The following is a 21966-nucleotide window of genomic DNA, read 5'->3' on the forward strand; positions in this document are numbered from 1 at the left end:
TAATCTCATGTCATTTTGAAATAAATAAATAAAATTCTTAAAGCTTTTTGAGTAGTGAAATCTCTAAAGCACCATTAGAGACCTTCTGGCTGCTGTCAGTATTCTGCATTTTTCTTAAATGTCCCCAGCTGCAAGAGTTACAAACTGTGGCTTGTTCTGAAAACTGAACTTACTTTCCAGAATATTTTCCAGGGAGGATATTCCAGATGCTGATACCAACAGGTGCTTTTTTACAGCATGAGATGTCACTGTCCATGAAGGTAAACGAAGTCTACTGCTTGCCATCCTTAAATAAACTAATGGTTAAAAAAGACGACTAGCACTAACTTCCAAGCAAAGACCATCTCCTGATATTCTAGCCAAGATAGAAAAGGTTTTTAAAAGACATGGAAGAGGAAGGAAGAGGAGGTAAAGATGATCTTTTTTCATAGAGTTTGGGAAAAAAAAAAGCAACCAAGGGAGAGGCGCAGAGCACTGAAGTCCTTGAAGGAATGGAGACTTGGTTATACTATGGAAAAACACTATACTGCCAATCTAGAGGTTTTCCATAGGTGCTGGTAGGTTATGAGAGAGACCAGAATTTGAAAGCCATGAAAAATTCTTAAAGTCTCCTGTTGACAATAGTAGACCAAAAATACCATTTGACTCGTTATGACAAATTGTGCACAGTGAGAACTGATCTCTCTCCTTAAATCCATAAGAGGGAGTCTGTGAGCAAAAAATCCTTCAGGAGCACCAGGCCTTAATAACCAGCCAAAGCCTGTGAAGGGAACCATGACCGTGACTGAGACAATTCCAGGGCAAGGATGCTGTCTGGCCACATTGTTGTCCCCAAATGGGGTTCTTCACCCAGTGTACAAAGAGCCAATAACACACAGAGTCAAGATATTTGTTTATTTCATGGCTGTGCCAGGTGCCAGGTGGTGACTCCACAAATCTAGCACACCTTGGTTAACACACAGAAGACATTTATACATTCTGAGCAACAATTATCAGTTGTTTTACAGTTTGGCTTAGTCACCCTTTCTCCTACTGGTTCTCGCATCCTCGTCTCCACTTAAAGTCACAGCGTCCTCCTTTTTTACTGCACGTGAGGTACCGAAAAGCTGGTTGAAGAAACTCTCTAAGACTCAATTTTAGAGTTTTAGAAAGCAGGCATTCTTTATTGCAGCACTGGATGTACGGGGGATAATTCCACCTAGTGTGCATGCCACAGCTTCAGCACAAACAGGTTATATAGAGTAACTAATTATGTATTAATCAGATTAGTATACATACACATAAAAATTACTGTAACTGATTATCATAGTACTGCCTACATCTGATCATGTGCAATGGTTCTTCATTTGAGTTGAAGGGCTGCTTTTGCGACCACTGACCCATTTGAAATTCTGTTGGCTGACCTTCAAGCCTTTGTTTGTCATCCTTGTTCTTTGATCTTGGAGCTTAACATGGTTTCAGTCACATATGGTCAGTTTCAATATTATTCTTATCTAATGTACAGGAACATACAGTCATAAGAGCAAAGAACTGTAAAACTTATGAGTAACTACCTCTACTAGTTAATTACTTGGCTACACTTTTGTCTATTGTTTCAATCATAGTGTTAGTATAAGATTTCTAATAATTATTTACCGAATCTCACTTTTACAGTCATCTAGCAGCAAACCAGTTTCCACAGCTGGTACAAAATATTAAAACCATAAAAAATATTTAGACATAACATACAGAATGTATGGACATATGCTATCACATGTTCTGTGAGGAAGGGGCTTCCATTTTTTCGTTCTATTCCAGGTGTGCAGAACATATTCTCTTGCTTTACTGTGCAGACTGTCTGCAGATAGTATATGAAATTCCTGCTCAGCTGAAACTAGGCAGAGGAATGAAGGCTGAAGTACAATGATTATTTTCAAGGACCATATAAGATAACTGATATGCAACTGTTATAAATGGGATAATTGTAGGGTAATTTGGAGGTGCAGACTCTTGGTAGGGCACTCACTGATCATATTAGTAATACCTTATCAGGCTGAGATTGCCTAGGTAACCAGATCAGAGCCACATAATTTGTATATGGGTGTTGCAGAACTGGGACCAATGAGGAAAAAGTAATTCACAGTGGATTGTTTCTCTGGAAGGAGAAGAGAGGGGAGATAAAATGACCACCAAAAGGTGGATTGCGAAGTAGAAAAAAAATGGGGAATAATTGTCCTAGTTTCAGCTGGGATAGAGTTAACTGTCTTCCTAGTAGCTGGTACGGTGCTATGTTTTGAGTTCAGTGTGCAAAGAATGTTGATAACACTGACGTTTTCAGTTGTTGCTAAGTAGTGTTTAGACTAAAGTCAAGGATTTTTCCAGCTTCTCATGCCCAGCCAGCGAGAAAGCTGGAGGGGCACAAGAAGTTGGCACAGGACACAGCCAGGGCACCTGACCCAAACTGGCCAACAGGGTATTCCATACCATGGGACGTCCCATCTAGTATAGGAACTGGGAAGGGGGGGCGGGGAATCGCCGCCAGGGGACTAGCTGGGTATCGGTCGGCGGGTGGTGAGCAATTGCACTGCGCATCATTTGTACATTCCAATCCTTTTATTATTACTGTTGTCATTTTATTAGTGTTATCGTTATCATTATCATTATTAGTTTCTTCTTTTCTGTTCTATTAAACCATTCTTATCTCAACCCACGAGTTTTCCTTCTTTTCCCAATTTTCTCCCCCATCCCACTGGGTGGGGGGGGAGTGAGTAAGCAGCTGCGTGGTGCTTAGTTGCTGGCTGGGGTTAAACCATGACAGTAATGTATGAAATCAGGTAAAGAGAAAAGATGACACCTACCAACAGTAGGAGTGCAGATGCCTATGAATCGTAATGAAGCTGACTGCAGATCCAAGCCCACCAGGAAGTTGGAGGGAAACTTGTTGGTCAACCCAAGAGAGTCTCCTTCAGGAGAAAGGAGGGCAGATTGACTATATGCTCATATAGAATCATAGAAACATAGAATCATAGAATCATTTAGGTTGGAAAAGACCTTCAAGATCATCGAGTCCAACTATCAACAATGCCCACTAAACCATGTTCTGGAGTACCTTGTCTACATGCTTTTTGAATACTTCCAGGGTTGGTGACTCAACCACTTCCCTGGGCAGCCTGTTCCAATGTCTGACAACCCTCTCAGTAAAGAAATTTTTCCTAATATCCAGCCTAAATCTCCCTTGCCGCAACTTGAGGCCATTTCCTCTTGTCCTATCACCAGCCACCTGACAGAAGAGACCAGCGCCCACCTCACTACAACCTCCTTTCAGGTAGCTGTAGAGAGTGATAAGGTCTCCCCTCAGCCTCCTCTTCTCCAGACTAAACAGTCCCAGCTCCCTCAGCCGCTCCTCATAAGACTTATGCTCCAGGCCCCCCACCAACTCGGTTGCCCTTCTCTGGACATGTTCCAGCAACTCTATGTCTTTCCTGTAGTGAGGGGCCCAAAACTGAACACAGTACTCGAGGTGCGGCCTCACCAGTGCCGAATACAGGGGAACAATCACCTCCCTGCTCCTGCTGGCCACACTATTTCTGGTACAGGCCAGGATGCTGTTGGCGTTCTTGGCCACCCGGGCACACTGCTGGCTCATATTCAGCTGGCTGTGAACCAGCACCCCCAGGTCCTTTTCTGCCAGGCAGCTTTCCAGCCACTCTTCCCCAAGCCTGTAGTGCTGCATGGGGTTGCTGTGACCGAAGTGCAGGACCCAGCACTTGGCCTTGTTGAACTTCATACAATTGGCCTCAGGCCATCAATCCAGCCTGTCCAGATCTCTCTGTAGAGCCTACATATGTCTCTATTACTGAGATGAACACCAACTTTCCTTGTAGTTTTTTATCAGGATGCTTACCTTTCTGATTAGGTAGGAGGAACCATACCTACATACTGTGGCACACCACTGCTGTGGATGTGTGGGAAGAGAACATCAAATAAATAATGACATGGACTGACGAGTGGTTTTGACCTTGAGCAGGCAGTGTGTTTGACTTGAACTATATGTTCTTCTGTTGACACTGTTTCTGATTCAAAGGTTTTTGGTTCTTACATTGTGATTTCAAAACTTTGCAAAGGGCAGTTTTTTAGTCCAAAATTGTTAAGATTAGTTTTTTTACATTGAGAATGGAAATACTGTATGTGTCTGCTGCTCCCATGACCAAACATGGTACTGACTGCTTTTTCAAGCAAGAATTTTGTGCTTTCCAAGGCTTGAAAATATTCATAGAAGTATTATGAATATATGATGGGCTAATTGTGCAAGTCAACAACAGGTCTGTGAATAGTGGGGACCATTCACAGATGGTTATGACATAGGTATAAACACAGGAATTCTAGCAAATGCCAAAAGTATCTTTAAGTAGAACCGGTACTATCAGTATGCTCAGTGATTTCAAAGCTATCAAAAGAAAATAGAAGGAAAATCAATAAAATATGAACAGAAGGAAACAGAAACAATGGCTGAGGCGAAAAAAAAAGGTAAAATTCATCGAACAGTGAAAATAATGCAGTCACAGCAAATGCCCTACAATGTCACATGTTTGAGACAAATGGGGAACCCTGGACTCGCTACAGCCTACATGTTCCTTTATGAGAAGCATAAGAAGCACAGAACTAAAGCACTTCACCTGGCTACTGCTGGTATTAAAAATGTCTCTGGCTTTGAGTGCTGGAGACACATATCCTCTCAAAGTATATGAAAATCCATACACCTTTTTATTTCTACTCAAAGACAGAATTGTATTCCTAGATGTTAGGCAGCCACTGATTAAAATAAAGAGCTACGCTGTAGATGAGAATATGCCCATGTTTAGGGATTTCACAACCCCCAGAAATGATAGCTGTAAAGCTAGGATCATCTTTTGGGGCCAGACATGGATTTGAAATCTTGGTTTCTTCTTTTTGGATGAGTGCTTTAACCACCAGTGCCCCTAATAATTGCTTTCTCTATAGTGTGTTAAACTCTTGTTTCCTCCAAGAAACAAACAAAACATCGAAGAACACCCACCTGCCCACCCAATGCTATGTCCAGCACTTCTGAACAATGTGAAATGTAAGTGCATGCTAATGATCTCAGACAGCCTCCTGGGTCGATCACTTCAGGGAATTAAGCCCTAGATCTCCAGCAAGTTTCAGGTTTGGACACATACTGATCTGCTCTCGACAAAGGGGTTGGGAACGTAGAGACTTTCAGAGCTAGCTGAGGGAGAGCAAGGGCCTCACTTTTGTTCATTTCCCTGTAGATGAGTTACCCTTTTTATGGTATCTACCCTCTGAAACAATTTGTAATTATTATTGTTTCTCTGGTGTTTCCAATGGTGCTCTGTAGGTGGCAGTGCAGAATGGATTTTTATGGCACTTCACCCAACTGAGAGATGTGTTTGGAAAGATTTGGGTGTTTTGGTTATTGCAGTCACTGTATGTCTGTATTTTTCCAGATGACTCAGGCAGTCTTCCCTTACAATTGTTCATTAATATTAACAGACATGTTAGCATTTTATCATTACAATCTTACACATTGTTGATTGTCTAGTTCTTTCAATTGACTTTTTCCTGTTCTTGCTCTGACATTACTTGTACCATTGCTCGGGTTCATTTGGAAACAAAGCAAATGAATCACTTGGAACTCCTATAAATCGTCTGTCTTTACTGTGTGCTTTTTTTTGATGTTTCACCTTCACGGAAAAATGTTTTCAGAACCCTGAATAAATTAAACAAACAACACATCCTGTTCCATAAAAGGAACAAACCAGCTTACTTACTGATAGGGAAATGCATATCTATTTATTTAAAGCTGATGCTTTGAAAGTAAGCGAAGATAGATGGGGCTTTAGGGGTGATGGAAAATCAGATTTCCTCTGCTTCTGCAGGTGGCTTGGCATGACTTCTTAGCTCAATTGACTTATGTTTTTACATTCTTCTGTGGAAACTGATGTAAATTTCAGGACACCATGACCTTTTTGCATTGGAAAGCAGGCATTTATTCATATCTGTCTTTCAGTATGGAGTCTTCTGAGCTAGAAGGGCACACAATGTTTCAAACATTATCACGTTATACAGTTCTGTGGTTTGGAAATCTTAACTCCTGGGTTCTTTGGCAGGGAACTTCAACTTTCACAGGCAGGAATATGCATGTTGATTCCCAATGTCATTAGCTTCTAGAGGAAGTTAGGTTTACAAACTAGTCCTGTCCTACGCCTTCTTGAATAACTTTCTATCCTTTCCCACTCATTGAAAGCTAACACTGTCCTGGTACCTGCAGACCTAACCATGAAGTCCTTGTTCCTTGTTCCAACACTCCAATATCAATGATTCTCTATCATTTGTAGACTTGTCATTCTTTCACTGGAGATGAAAACTGGAACATAGAATTTAGATGACCACTTACACAGCACGAACAGGAGCACTGAATCTAGTTGTCAAAACTTACAATTTTAAGACTGTGATACAATTTTTTGAAAGAGCAAACAGGAATGATTTATGGTAAACCATTCTTTTCTCTAGAACCCCAAAGGGCAACCCATAACTGTGATTGTCAGTTTAACAGATCATGTCTCTCTGCAGCAAATGTTAAAGATCACTTACCTAAAGTTGATATGGTCATGAAATTGCTGGGAAAGAGGCACATCTGGCTTGCAGATACCAAGAGTGGAAAGCAGCCTGTGGCACCTAGAAGCGCAGTACGCCAGCCCGGTCTGTGCTCCCCCACTCAGCTGCCCACAGCAGCTCTGTGTGATGCACTGGTTCCAAGCCAGCTTGCTCAAAGACCTTTTCCTGACACATACATACACCATTCATATTGCTGAACAGTGATTATTTCAACTGACAACTTCTTTATGGTACCTTTTGCTTGTTTTTGAAGACCTATTGTTATCATGGGGTTTATACAAATGTGTTTATGTGTAAAGTTAATTGGAGGCCAATGACGAGAAGTTGAGACAGTCCCATGAACAACTGCAACTGAAGGCAAGACAGAAAGATAGATGTTTCTTTGTACAGCTGAATTGATACTGTACTAAGATCTTATACATGGCTGCCCAGCCTGTTGGACTAGATAGGTCAGGCATCTGAATCACACTGCAGATGCTATATTTACTTTTAAAGTATCTCTGTCACATGGCTATACATAGCCATTCTCATTCAGGGCAAGCAGCCTCAACAAATGCAATGCTCTATGAAATTGTTAAAGGACTTTAATTAAACCTTTAATACAAAAATTTACAAAAATACAAAAGAATGCTTTATCTGTACCTGGAGTCTTCATAGCCATAGTAAGTGATTCTGTTTTCCTCTATCTTTATAGAACAGAAACCACTTTTGTTATGTGTTTTATCTGAAATTAGGATTAAAAGCTTTTTATCTGTTTTCCTGTAATAGTAACATAATTAAAAGTTCAGTGTTATATTTTAGCCTATGTTTTGCCTCAAGGCAATATTTGTACTAAAACTCTATTATGTTTTTGCCAACATAGAGTAATTTTGAATAAAAGGAATCCAGATTTGGTTAGACCATGCAATGATAAGGAAAACAAAGAAACAGTATTACCCTGCTTATTAAATGATAATATTAAGCCATTGATTGGAAAAGAAGCTTGCCACTGCTTCAAGTCTTTGGCATGCTGATTACTGGATTTCCTATATATGAAAACATTGTTTTTTTAGATAAGAATAATTTGAAAAACAATGATTGCATCTTATGATTACTGTTGCTCTCATATTGTCTTTTGTTTCCCACAGAGATGGGTTTTCTTGCTGTACTTGCTCTACCATTACTTCTCTTAGGGATCAGTGGAATTATTTATATTTACCAGTCAGTCAGGTGGTTATTGTCCAAGTCAGCTGTGCAAAACAAGGTGGTGGTGATCACAGATGCCATCTCTGGACTGGGCAAGGGTGAGTTGTCTCATTTTTTCTCGGTGTCAGAGAATAGGAACAGCCAGAGAGCCACCTCGTAGGTGGTAAAATGTGCATACATTAACTTGTATATATTCATAACTGCATGGATGAAGCAGAAGTTAAGAAATATATTTTTAAACAAATCCTATGATTTTTAAATGTACATTTTTAGTTTCAGCCACAGGAACTGCTGGTAAACTTTTAGGAACTACAGAGCTTTGTATTTATTTAATTCAATAGAATGAGAGGTTTTGTAAGCACATTAAGAGTTCTATTTTTAGCATGTTGCTACTATGAGATCTTATTACTTAAGCTGTCACTGCAGGGTAGCAGCAAATCAGTATAAACAGGTGTCACCTTACTCTTTACATGTTCCTTTTCAGCCCTTAAAGTTACTTCAACATTTCCTGCTCCCTGTAAACAACAGTGCTCACCCCTCTGTCCCTGTTCGTATCTCTGCCCCCTTTATCACCCATGTTACTCCACTTATATTTGTATATTATATATTTATGATATTATTTATCACTCCAGTACCTCCAACTGGGCTGCCTGGCTGTGTGTAATGGTGGGTTCACTGGACAGAAGGAAAGGGTATATGATAATTTATCTATTTATATAAGCTGATTGCCTGGGTGGCCAGCCTCTTAGCATATACTTCTTCTTGGCTTGTATTTCCTGCCTACACGATGCCACCAGATTAAAGGTACTGGGTCATATATTGCTTATGTACAGTTCTGCACTAGGCATCACTTGAGGGCCAGTAGATGCAAGTGCCTGATAAGGCAAACAGAGCTTCAGGCTACATTTTGGCATTTTCAGTGAAGACTTCCTGTATGTTGGAAACCTTGCACTCCAAAGCAGAAAACAGATGGGGAAAGGGAATGGTCTTGCAGAATTATTCCTTAGCAAAACAGAGCAGAGACCTGCAATGGAAATACACATTATGCTGGCAAGGAGGGCTCTTTATCAGAGCCTGTTAGGACAAGGTATGAAATAATTCTGACCTCCACGTCCCACCTGGTCTTTCCCTTTCCCTGACACACTTCAGTTTCAGTTGAAGATAATATTAGCATGAATTTTCTCTGATTGGTTATATTTCAGTATTTTTGTTTGGAGAAGTATGATTTGCAGTTCTCCAGCTAAGATTGGGTGTCTCATAGAATCATAGGATACCTAGAGGTTTCTAGACAGAAGCCCTGCTTGGAGCAGGAATATCACCAGTGCTAGATCTGGTGCATTGTGGCTTCAAGCCAAATAATGGAAACCTGCAAGGGTACAGAACATTTATTGAACATAAGATAAAGGAAGAGCAACAGACGTCATCTACCTGGACTTGTGCAAAGCATTTGACACTGTCCCACATGACATCCTTGTCTCTAAATTGGAAAGACATGGGTTTGATGGATGGACCACTCGGTAGATAAGGAATTGGCTGGATGGCTGGATTCAGAGTTGCGATCAACAGCTCGATATCCAAGTGGAGACAAGTGATGAGTGGAGTTCCTCAGTGGTTGGTATTGGGACCATTGCTTTTTAACATCTTTGTTGGCAACATGGACAGTGGGATTGAGTGCACCCTCAGAAAGTTTGCCGATGACACCAAGCTGAGTGGTGAGGGCGACACACTGGAGGGAAGGGATGCCATCCAGAGGGACCTTGACAGGCTTGAGAGGAGGGCCTGTGCAACCCTCGTGAAGTTCAACAAGGCCAAGGGTAAGGTCCTGCACATGGGTTGGGGAAATCCCAAGCACAAATACAGGCTGGGCAATGAGTGGATTGAGAGCAGCCCTGCGGAGAAGGACATGGGGGTATTGGTGGATGAAAAACTGAATATGAGCCAGAAACGTGCACTTGCAGCCCAGAAAGCCAATTACATCCTGGGCTGCATCAAAAGAAGTGTGGCTAGCAGGTCGAGGGAGGTGATTGTCCCCATCTACTCTGCTCTCATGAGACCCCACCTGGGGAACTGTGTTCAGGTCTGGGACCCCAACATAAGAAAGACATGGACCTGCTCAAGCAGGTTCAGAGGAGGGCCACGAAGATGATCAGGGGGCTGGAGCACCTCCTCTGTGAGGACAGGCTGAGAGAGTTGGTGTTGTTTAGCCTAGCGAAGATAAGGCTCCCAGGAGACCGTATAGCAGCCTTCCAGTACTTAAAGGTGCCTACGGGAAAGATAGGGAGGGACCCTTTATCATGGAGTGTAGTGATAGGATGAGGGCTAATGGTTTTAAACTGAAAGGGGGGAGGTTTAGATTAGATATTAGGAAGAAATTCTTTACTGTGAGGGTGGTGAGACACTGGAACAGGTTGCCCAGAGAGGTTGTGGATGCCCCATCCCTGGAAGTGTTCAAGGCCACGTTGGATGGGGCTTTAAGCAACCTGATCTAGTGGAAGGTGTCCCTGCCCATGGCAAGGGAGTTGGAACTAGGTGATCTTTAAGGTCCCTTCCAACCCAAACCATTCTATTCTATTCTATTCTATTCTATTCTATTCTATTCTATTCTATTCTATTCTATGATTTCTCCAGGTACCTTGCTCCAGCATTGCATGCCACCTGGGGAATATTTTCATAAGTTCAATTTCCTTATTCACCTTTCTTCATGTTTTTTAAATTTTTTTTTTATTTTGTGACTAGCTGCTGCCTCTCCCTTGAGGCTACAAAGGCAATGACCTCCCCTCGCCCCCCCTTTCTCACAGAGATGAAAAAGGAGGTAACTCAAAGCAATTTTATTTTATTATCCTAAACATATCTACTGCCAGTATCCCATAGGGTGATACTGAGAAGTTATTTGCAGGCTCGAATCATTCCAAATCATGCAGAATTTACTGTGCAGTCCACTCATGCATATGCGATGGCCATTCATCCAGAGCTTTAAAATACCAGCTGTCTGGCCAGCTGCTGCATATCTGAGCTCTTAGGCAACAGCCAAATTCCTTTTCCAACGTGCCATAATTTCCAGACTAAAGACGACATTCATCAAAGTTAAAAAAGAGAAACAAAAACTATGACGATTGAAGTTATTTGCAGTGGTTTATGGTTGTTATTTAACCTGATTCCTGTTTCTTCTCAGTGCTATATCTCAGGAAAGTCCAGGATAGCTCTAGAGGAGAACATAATTCGTTTCCCTTTTACCCTTTTATCGCTGTTCACACAATAGTCACATTTTATTCACAAAGTTGCCCCAACTGTTATATTTATACAAAAAATACTGGTGTAGTTGTCCTAGTACTGGCAAATAATCTTTGGGGCTTTAAATCAAAAATCTTTCTATGCTAGAAAAAAGAAAATGAAAGACATTCATAAAATTACTCTTGTAAATAATGAAAAAGTTTACATAAATAAAAGTTTCCAGCTGCACAGGTTTACAAAAATAGAAGAGTGGATCCAGAAGTGCTTCCATACAGATACTAAGAGTCTAGCATGGGCATTTAAGAAATCTAAGATGGGCATATTAGCATAACTGGATTTGCCTGTGGGCATTGAAATCTAAAGAAAATGCTTTTTGGAGGACAGACAGCACTAGGTTTGTACTCTTTCCCATTCAAAAAAGACCGTAGTAACTAAGACAAATCAAGCATGCTGGAAAGGCCTAAGAGTAATTGTAAGACCACATTCCTGTTCCTCCCATACTGAATATGTAACTGTCATACAGATTTGGTTTAGGGACCAAATATGAGGGCTCCAAGGCTGAGAGCTTTTTGGGAGACCTAATCAGGAAAAAAAACACATGAGGGGAAAAATAACTCTTGATTTCCAATCCTACCAGCACACGTAACCCACTGTCAAATAATTGTCTGGCTGCACCCAAACCAGACATCTGGTTTGGGGCACAGTGGGCACATCATCTGTCACATCCTCAGGCCTATCTGAAAGACATTATCTATTCCAAGAATGGAAAGATGGGCAATTGTGTACTTTTCCTGGTCAGGAGGACAACCTTGACGGATTCCTGGACTGAGAGCCACAGTTTCAGTTCAGCTGATCTAGAACATGCACCCTGTAGCAGCCTGTAACAGCCAGAGGGATACAACTGACAATGAATTCCCAAAAGATGCCCATGAGTTATCTATGCTCCATGTTTTAAAACGCCTTTTTTTGGTAAACTGACAGGACAGTGAGGAATATATTCTCCCTCAACACCACCTAGACAAGAAAATAGACCAGACATGCTGTCAATATGCTCCAGCCTGGTATTTCATAATCTGGATTGAGCTGATCACATACTCCCATGAACACCTAAACTAATGAGTTGGCTACAGTCTTGTAGCCAGAACTGAGGTGGTATGATGGGTAACACCGACTGCCAGTTCCTCTTGTTATGTGAGTCCCCACTTTCAGAAAAGCACAATCATAGTTCACTTGCATAAGAAAGGGAGAAGAATCATCCCCAGAGACCTAGCTTAAACTGGGGTGGAACCCTAGCTCAGAATAACCCTGAATATATGGAGAAAAAGCAGTGCCATCCCAGCATACCCTGAAACTTCTCAGCAAGGCTTCAGGGAATGTAGCTGAACAAGAGGTAGTTCAGGCTGGTCCCTGATGCCTCTGATGACTACTGGGAAGTTCTAATACTCAGGAGATAAAGGTCTTGGGATGGATTATCTATGGAGGGAACGGTCTGTAGAAGAAAGGCCTCTCTCATTGATGCTCCATCTGTGGGCCAGTGGATGGTAAGTTTCTCTGTATTGCTCTTTCTCAAAGTTGTAGGTAAGTTTCATGCTGCCAAGAGTTTCATGAAGGTAGCATACAGAGCTAGTTTTACTATTTACTGGGGTTGGTTGGTTTCTTCTCTACACTGCAGTAGACATGAAGTTGCAGAAGATGCAGTTTGTATTGTAACAACCTAAAGCGTGTAGTTTTGAATATATTTTGCTTTATAGCAAGTGTGGCTGTAGGTGGAGAGAATTAAGGAAGGTAATGAGAACAATTTTTCTAACTCAAAGCCATCATCCATTAACTGGCATATTGTTATTTACTTAATTAAATTTTTAAATCCCATGACTAAACAGTGCCATTGTGCTGTACCATTAATTGTGCATTATACCATTACATTAAATTTTAATTTATTACTCACATGTATATTATTGCCATTTAATGTTTTCTTTTTTCTCATATATATTCATTCTTTCAAAATTAATGAATTTTAGAGCATAGATTCAACTTCATTAGCAAAAACAGCATCCCATTTCAACCAAAATAAACAAAATCAAATTGTTGTTATTATCTCTTTTGAATGTATTTCTCTCCTAGAATGTTCTCGGGTGTTTCATACAGGAGGAGCAAGACTTGTGCTGTGTGGCAGGACATGGGAAAAGTTAGAAGCCTTGTATGATGCTTTAATTAGTGTGGCAGACCCCAGTATGGTAAGTATTTCCTCACTCTGCTTTGAAAATTCACAACTTGAGGGAAACACCTTGTTCAGGTACACAAAGCGCTTTTAAATCCAGTAGAACAAGGTACATGAAACATGATTCACTGTTAATGGTGATTTTGGTCACCCAGGTAACACACTTAGCACAGTCCAGAGAGAGAGAGAGAGAAACACCTCTGAAGGTCTTCAGAGCATGACGCCAAAAGTATAAGTCAGAAATCCTGCTCTCTTGAGCTAATTCAAGGCAATTACTGTAAAGCAGCTGAGTGGTCCTGCATTTTGAACAAGCCTCCCAACTAGAAATGCTAGGCAGAGGAATTTGCCTGTTAATTTGGATGAAAGGGATCCAAAATGCTTCATTTAATCACAGGAAGTATCATCCATTTTTCACATAATTTGAATGCTCAAGGAGTGAGAGATGGGTCTAAATATTGAAATAATTTTGAGTTTCTGCACTGCTCTGGGAGAAGTCTCATCTAGAAGGGCATGGGACCATATGAATAAGAGTACCCTTTCCTCATTACCACTGGCTGGGTCACCATGTAAGTAGACATGCAAGGCTTCCCCTGCTGCCAGTTCCTTGGAGGGTGTTTCTTTGATGCTCATGGGAAAGCTTTCCTTCTGTGACCAACAGATAGCTTACTCATTTCAGGGCACAGGTGTTCTGAAGGCATCACACAAGTTCTACAGCCATTGCTCACCAGACCAACAAACATTTGTATTTGACCCTTTTTTTTCAGTAAGCTTCATTCATCTGCATGAATAAACATAAAAGTAGTATGTTCATGTTAGTCTGTGCAGATTCAACTAGGAAAAAAATATTAAGTATGACTAAGGGATCTGCATTACATCATCATAGTAATATAGTAAAAGATAGTCAGAGTTCATTCCTTTGTCCCATAGCTGATAAAATCTACATCTTTGCAGAAATCATACAAATGTAAACTCTGTTTGAATAACCTATAGCTGAACAAACCATTCCTACCTTTCAACTGTCCCCCATGTATATGTAAATTATCTATCAAAGCACTATATCCTAGCCTCTGTGGTCAGCAAAGCTCTCCAGAGGCTGGTTACAGAAAGACTATAACTTGGAGTGGTAGGAGTCACCCTGTGTCTATTATCTGTCTCCACCGATTACAAGAGAGACAAAACTCAATAGGGTACAGCTAGTCCAGCTTAGCCTTCCCATGGTGTTCTGATTCATCTGAATTTCAGAGTCTATGAATACCTGTTGCTGAACTACCTTCTTTCTAGAGTGGGTTAAAAAAAACAAATGAAAGTTTTTGTGAGAATGATAAAAGCACTTTCTTCAGATATCAAGGTAGATTAATTTACAAGACAAGTAAATAGAAATACATTTTTATACAACAGGTATCCTTGAAACAAATCTTTTCTTTATTAGACATATGCACCAAAGCTCATACTTATGGATATCTCAGACATAAACTGCATTCAAGATGTAGCTAAGGAAATCCTGAATTGCTATGGCTGCGTGGATATACTGATCAACAATGCAAGCATGAAGGTGAAAGGAGCAGTGCAGAGCATTTCATTGGAACTTGATAAAAAGATAATGGATGCCAACTATTTTGGACCTATAACATTAACCAAAGGTATTTTAATTTCTTTTGCTGTTTTGCTGTTGCCACTTAAAGCTTGAGATCCAAGTTATTGGTGTTACACTGTTTCACCTGCACTTATTTTTGCCTTCTGCATTAGAACCAAAAGCAATTCTGTGAAAATCAATGGACTGAAATTGAGGTGAAGAAGATCAAAATCAGAGTGCCTGGGTTTGGAAATAGATTGGTCAAGAAATATATAAGCAGGTGTTTGAAGGACAGACTTTTTTTTTTAAATGTCTGCTTATTGTATTTTGTATATGGTGACTCCTTTATTTATGTGCTTGCTACCTTTGTTACAAAGACAGTTGTTTTCAAAACCCTTGCAAGGATACAGACAGGCTGACAATTAAATGTGATAATATTTCACCCAAATCTGCATGTAGAATCCAAGTGAAGTCTAGAAGACACTCAATTCCCAGCTACTGGATTTTGTGATATTTTTGATTGCGGTATTGAGACAACCTTCATTAAAGTTGTGCTATCTACACTTCAGCTGTCACTTCTTTTTACTAAATACATTAAAGTATTTTGCTTATGTGGCTTTTTATTTCTTTTTTTTAGCTATTCTTCCCAGCATGATCTCAAGAAGAACTGGCCAAATTGTTCTTATTAATAGTATCCAAGGAAAAATAGGAATCCCATTTCGTTCAGCTTGTAAGTTATACGTAGCAAAAATGTGCATTCTAATGCATAAATTGTGAGTATTCTATGGCACTGATAATAGATTATTAAAAGTGCTAATTTGCATCCTAATTCAGTAAACTCTTAATACAGTATTTGGCTGAAAAAATTTCAAAGAAGTGGAACTCAAGAAGAAATAGTTAAAATAGTATCTTTGAAGTATAACTACTGCCTAAGATATTGGGGACAAGAGGATATCAAATGTGACAACAAGGGTTTTTTATGATCTTAGGAGACATTCAGGAAACAGCAAGCTTGTAGGTCTAACATCTGTACTGGGCATATTAACAGAAACCATAATGAAGAATGAAGTAATGTACAAATGTAACATACTGGTAGATACTAGCTACTGCTTTGTAAAGTGAGACTCATGCACTTAATGGATTTGTGTGCGGGAGTTTAAAAGGAGATGTAATAATTGTATTTTGCTTGACTTTCCAGAAAATTTTCAAGAAGGTCTTTCATCCAAAGCTCCTAATGAAACTAACCCATCCTGAACTATGATGAAAAGTCTTTGCATTAATAAAATGCAAAGTTATTGGACAGAAAATATAGGATAGATGTAAATAGATATTTTTAATTGTGACAGGATGGCTAATCATTCCATGCTCAATTTTCCAAACATTCATGTTTTATGGAGCTCTATCATACCATACATGTATATCAATGCATTCATATATCCAAACATGCATATGTGGGTTTTTTTTTCGTTCTTTTAGATGCTGCTTCTAAGCATGCTGCTGTAGGCTTTTTTGATTGTCTTAGAGCTGAAATGGAAGAATTTGATATTTCTGTCAGCACTGTGAATCCAACCTTCATCTGTTCATACCATCGCCAACCAGCACCTGGCAACTGGGAGGCATCTATTTGGAAATGTAAGGTTTGATGCATCAAGAGAGATGGTAGGTGAGGCCCATATAGCAGTATGGAGGATTTCCCAGGGAGAAGACAGGAGCATAGGGAAAAGAATGGAAATAACAGAAAGGATGAACAGGTTAGGGGAGCAAAAGAAAAGAAAGATTGGAGAGTTCAGATAAGCCTAGTGAAAAGAGAAGGAACATGGAAAGAGACAACATTATGTGATAAAATAAATACACCAGGGCATGGGAAATGGAGGTAGAGCAGAGCATGAAAGGTCCAAAGGGAGACTTCCACTGCACTCAGGTTTGCTCCTTCTCTTAGGGACTGTGAGGGTTTTACTTCAAAATTGTAAAAAGATCTTAGGGACATAGTGATGAGAGAAAGGGAAGGGGTAAGCGATTGAAAGTGTGTATGAATTTAACTAATTTTACTGATGCACTAGCTGTGCATCTTTTCACCACCATTCCCTCAGATGTGTCTGTCTGTCTGTTTGTAGCTCTCACTCCTCTCTGTTTGATTTACAGTCTTTTTCAGAAAGGTGGCATATGGTGTGCACCCAGTGGAGGTGGCAGAGGAAGTCTTGTGCACAGTAAGCAGTAAGAAGCAGGAGGTACTTATTGCCAACCCTATCCCCAGAGCAGCAGTTTACATTCGCACGTTCTTCCCTGAAATGTTTTTTGCCATTGTTGCCTCAGGGATTAGGGAAAAGCTGAAGACAGAAGAGGAAAATTGATTTTGTTCAGTTCTTTACCCTGCTTTTGACCTGAAAAAAAGTTTGTTTCAAATGTCAATGATTTCTGCTTTTCACTATGGGTAGAATAAAGCAGGAAGCTTTATTAAACATGAACCAGCCAACGTCTCACTTAGTGATTCGCTACCATTGTCACACGCTCATCTGTGGGATTTCTACTCTTCTGGATTTAGTGAATATGACAAGATGTCATTGTTTGCATTACAACAGTATGGGAAAAACTCTACCAGGAACTCTGTCACTGTTTTAAGAGAGTTATTCCCAATCTAAATTGGTAGATCAAAGTTTGGGGACCTGCAGCAACTTATCAGAATAGTCTGTCAGTGCTAGGACTGATGGGAACTTACAGGAACAAAAGGAAGGGGAAGTGGGGAGATGTGGGAGAGAAAGCAGTAAAAATCAGTGGAAAATGGGGTTAGAGCCTTAATCAGAGTGTTCCTCAGATGTGCTTTTTGGAAGTACTTGCAGGATATGCAAATGGTTAGCGCAAATAAGAGCTTATCTAGTTCAATATCTCATCCACAACAGGACCTTGGAGTACGTGCTTAAAAGATGGATTATAAGAATGGGACAATAATATGGAGACACTCCCTGTATTATACTCTCCCAGGTTCTGGTAATCTGCTACACAGTTTGAAACAGAATCTGTCTCTGTATCTTGTTAAACTATCAATTTTTCACACAAATTTTTCAAATTCCTGTTTGAAACATTCCATTCCTGAGGAAAGGAACTAATCATATATTAAAAAAAGACTTCATTATATTTACTTTAAACATGTTGTCAGATAATGTTCTCTGATATCTCCTACTTCTTTTACTGTGAGAGACAAAAAATAAAGGTACTCAATTCATTCACTCCCAGTCATCCATGCCCATCATACTTTCCATGCAGTTACCTGTTTTCCAAGTTGGAGAGCCCTGGTATCTATTCACTCTCTGTATGTGAGAAGTCCAGATTATTCTTCTTGTTCTTCTTTATATCTTTTCTTGGTTTACCTTACTTTTTTTTTTTTTTTTTAAGATGGACAGGCCACAGCTGCATGCAACATTCAAGATAGATAAACAATCTGGACTCACAGACAAGCATACAGATGCTTCCTGGGTTTTTCACTTCTTTTCTGCTTTTGCATGTCTTATGCAAATTCCTGGTTTTGAGATATTTTTCTGACTGCTACTGAGCACTGAGTTCCCTTGTCCACTCTGCTATGTGTGGTAATTAATCATCACATCCAACATGAGCGTGGCCATTACTCATGTCAATTGTGTAAATTCCATATAATTTCCAAAGTCCTCTCACTCCTAGATATTCTGGGTTTCTCTTCCCTATCACATTTTCCATTCATGCTGTGAACTTACCCCTTTTTTTGTTTCATCCTGTGAGCTGAACCAGAATATAAATAAAGCTCATGCAAGGGTGTCCTGATCTTCATTTTTACATCTAAGAGCTTGAATTCTGTCTCCCAAACCCTCCTCTGGCCTTTCTTTTGTCATCAGTACTCACAGAGATCATGACCACCTGCTTTTTTGCAGACACTGCCAAAATGCCTTATTTGCAGAATACCTACAAAGGAAATACCTACTCAGAAGCATGTAACCAAACTACACTTCCTGCTACAACAAGTCCAGTTGCTCATATAGCTTTCAACACCAGCTGCACTTATCTACGTCTTTCTATCATTAAGAATCACCAAACATTAAAGGAATTCTCAGTGCATTGTTATCATCTTGCAGGGACATTAACCTGTTCTTGTATCTCTAATTCAATTGCTCTGGCAATCAAGAAACATGCATGCATCTACCTCACTCAGGGAAGCAGTTCACAACTAGTGAGAAGTAGCCAGTTCCTGCAGTACCTGTTGGAGTTCCATCTATTTTCTGTTGTAGCACTGGGCTTCTATTGTTGTTTGAATGACTATACCTTAACCGTGAAGTCAACCATCCACTTTGCCAAAAATTTTCTTGCTCCTCACCAGAACTCTACTCCCTCAAGCAAATGTGCTTCAGCCGTGGTCTCAGTTATACTTGTGTCTGTGCCTAAGCAACAGCCAAGCCCTTCACAGCTACACAAAATCAAAATACGGAATAACTGGCTAATTCCATCAGAAAAGGATCAGAGAATCATAGGACATCACAGCTAAACATGAAACAACATTGTCTTGCTTTGTTGTAAAAACAAGTGGATTGCATGTTAAAATAAGCTGAATAATCCTTCTGCTCCATTTTGCACTTTCTAGATATCAGCAGAAATTCTTCATTGGTTTTGAATATTTCACTTTAAAAATGTGGAACAGTTCAAGAAACCACAGTGAAAAGCAATGAGAGTGACAAAGGTAAAATAACACCTGTGGTCTATCAAGAAATTTTTAAAGAACAGATGTATTTTAATCTAGAAAGTAGAAGAAAGTCATATCTAAACAATTTTCAAATACCTAAAACGTACTCCAAGAGGATAGAACTAAACTGTTCTCCATTTCTGCTGTAGTAGAACAATGTGCTAAAATTACTGCAAAGGAGATTTACAGGGAAAGAATTTTCTGCTAAGAATAGTTAAGCATGAAGGATAAATTGCCACAGAAATTTTAGAATGCCTGTCTTTGGAAGCTTTAAAGAAGAGATTAATGAAACATCTGTAAAAAAGCAATGTAGCTTTAGTTTATCCTGCCTAAAGGAGAAGAAGGATTAGGTGACCTTTTAAATGGGTCACACTTTTCTATAATTCTGTGGTCTTTTCTCATTTTGAGAACAAGGATTCTCCACTGATATTTCTGAAGTAGTGTTTTTTCCTCCAGGGAAATCTATTATTTAATCTGAAGTTTTCTATTTATTTCATTTGTCCATCTCTGCCTTACTGTTTAAATACCTGTGGATATATGTTGCATATAAAAATATTATGATAATAAAAAGAAATATTATGAGTTCATTAAGAGATATTTTCTGTGAGCCTCACTCAGCCATATTTTAATCTATGTGGTTTCCTTAATAATACTAACTTTTATAAATGAGGACAAAACTAGGCCTGCAGATTTAGTTGTAGAAGTCATAGGAGAAAGATATTCAACTACAGCTCCTTTAATTTTTTTTTAAGCTTCTCACATGCCTAAAGGGCACATAATTTTCTTTTAATGTGAGCTGCAGCTGGCTGCACTGTTTCAAATTTATGGGTTTTGTGCTGAAATCAAGTATTCTTGGTGTTGGCCAAGAAAGTTGACATTGCTGGACACAAGTGCCCTTGAAGTAAGGTAGAATTTAAAAGAATGCTAAGACTGGAAAGTCTTAGAAGTGAGGAGACTCTTGTCTAATTTTAGACATCTGTCTTAGAGCCTACCCAGAGCTAACCTCCCACATCCCCTTCTTAAGCAGTGGAAAGAAACAGGTGCCTGTAACCTGTGATTTATCTGACATACAGCTTAGGATAACATGAATTGCATCCTAGAAGTGCCTATTTCTCTCATTAACTTTCACTGGACTCCAGGTAACCAGCGCAACTGCAGATCTGGGTATCTGTGTCATAGGCAGCTGAAGTTTACTGAGATGCCACATTCATCAGGATTGATTGGGTCAAATGAACTGGAATAAAAGTGCCACAGTATTTTCTAAGCTGCCTTTTCTTTTTTTTTTTTTCTTACTTTCAAATAGTGTTGTTCCAGGACTTACCCAGAACTATCGATGTCTACAAACTGGGAGTCAAAATAAGGGCCAGAATGTGAAATCATGGGTTGCAAATAGGGATAAGAAGTCTTGCATTTCATCAGGTGAATTTGTTTACAAAACATCCAGCAAAACACTTATACCTTCTTGAACGGTTAGCATGTGAGAAAACCAGACTGTCTGAGATTTAAGAATTGATCAGGATGGGGGTCCTACCGCACAATTATTTAAAAGCTCTTGTCCACATACAGCACTTTGTATGAGTGCAAATGACTGTGAGAACCCTGAGGAAAGAGCATAGGGTAGAGACTACCAGTCTGTGTTTATAAAATGCAGGCTAAGAAAAAATTGTGGAACTTAAATTAGATCTTTTAAAGATCTGGTAAGAACAAACCAAGTATGTTCCTGGATGAGGTGGAAATTCATTGGTGACACCCAGGAACAACGTGAGATGGGTAAAAAACTATTGTAAAGAGACCACAGTTATTATAAAGGAAGAAAAGCAGAAAGTCAGGTGGAATCAGGAACAATACCTCTATCAGTGAAGATGTTAGAAACAACTCTACCACAAAGAAATAATGTGAAACAAGTGGAAGGAATTAAGATCTTGTGTTCTGGCCAAGGCATTGAGACTACTTCTACTAGAGTGGATATCAAACTGTCTAGGAAGTGCTTTTTTCATCTGCAGAACTGAAGGTGGCAGTTTCAGAATACTGGGTATGCTGTAATGAATAAATACAGACTTTTCTAAGGATGAAAGGGGAAATCTTATTGCTGTCTACAGCTACCTAGTGGGATGATGTAGAGAAGATGCAGCCAGACTCTTCTCAGATCTGCAGAGTGGAAGAAAAAAAAGGTAATGGACACAAATCAGAACACATGAAGTTCTGATTAGATATTAGGAACTATTTTTTCCACAATTACAGTAGTCAAGCATTGGGACAGGTTGCCAATGAGGCCAGGAAATTGAGGTCAGGAAATCTTACTTCTTGCATATATTCAAAACTCAACTGCTTAAGGCTCTGAGCAACATCATCTAATTGGTCTGGCTTTGAGAAGGGAGGCTGGGCCAGAAACCCCCAGACATACCTTCTAACTTAAATTAT

General features: G+C 39.7%; 1 protein-coding gene across 1 annotated transcript; it reads left to right on the forward strand.

Moving 5' to 3' along the window:
• Positions 1-4447: 4447 nt before the first annotated feature.
• DHRS7C (dehydrogenase/reductase 7C) lies at positions 4448-17308 on the forward strand. The gene is made up of 7 exons (XM_030014770.2): positions 4448-7298; positions 7764-7919; positions 13174-13286; positions 14700-14910; positions 15481-15573; positions 16320-16475; positions 16986-17308. Exons 2-7 carry the CDS (start codon positions 7766-7768, stop codon positions 17192-17194), a joined length of 936 nt encoding a protein of 311 aa, XP_029870630.1. The 5' UTR covers positions 4448-7298; positions 7764-7765; the 3' UTR covers positions 17195-17308.
• Positions 17309-21966: the final 4658 nt, after the last annotated feature.

This window comes from Aquila chrysaetos, chromosome 5, assembly GCF_900496995.4.
Source record: "Aquila chrysaetos chrysaetos chromosome 5, bAquChr1.4, whole genome shotgun sequence".
NCBI lineage: Eukaryota > Metazoa > Chordata > Aves > Accipitriformes > Accipitridae > Aquila > Aquila chrysaetos.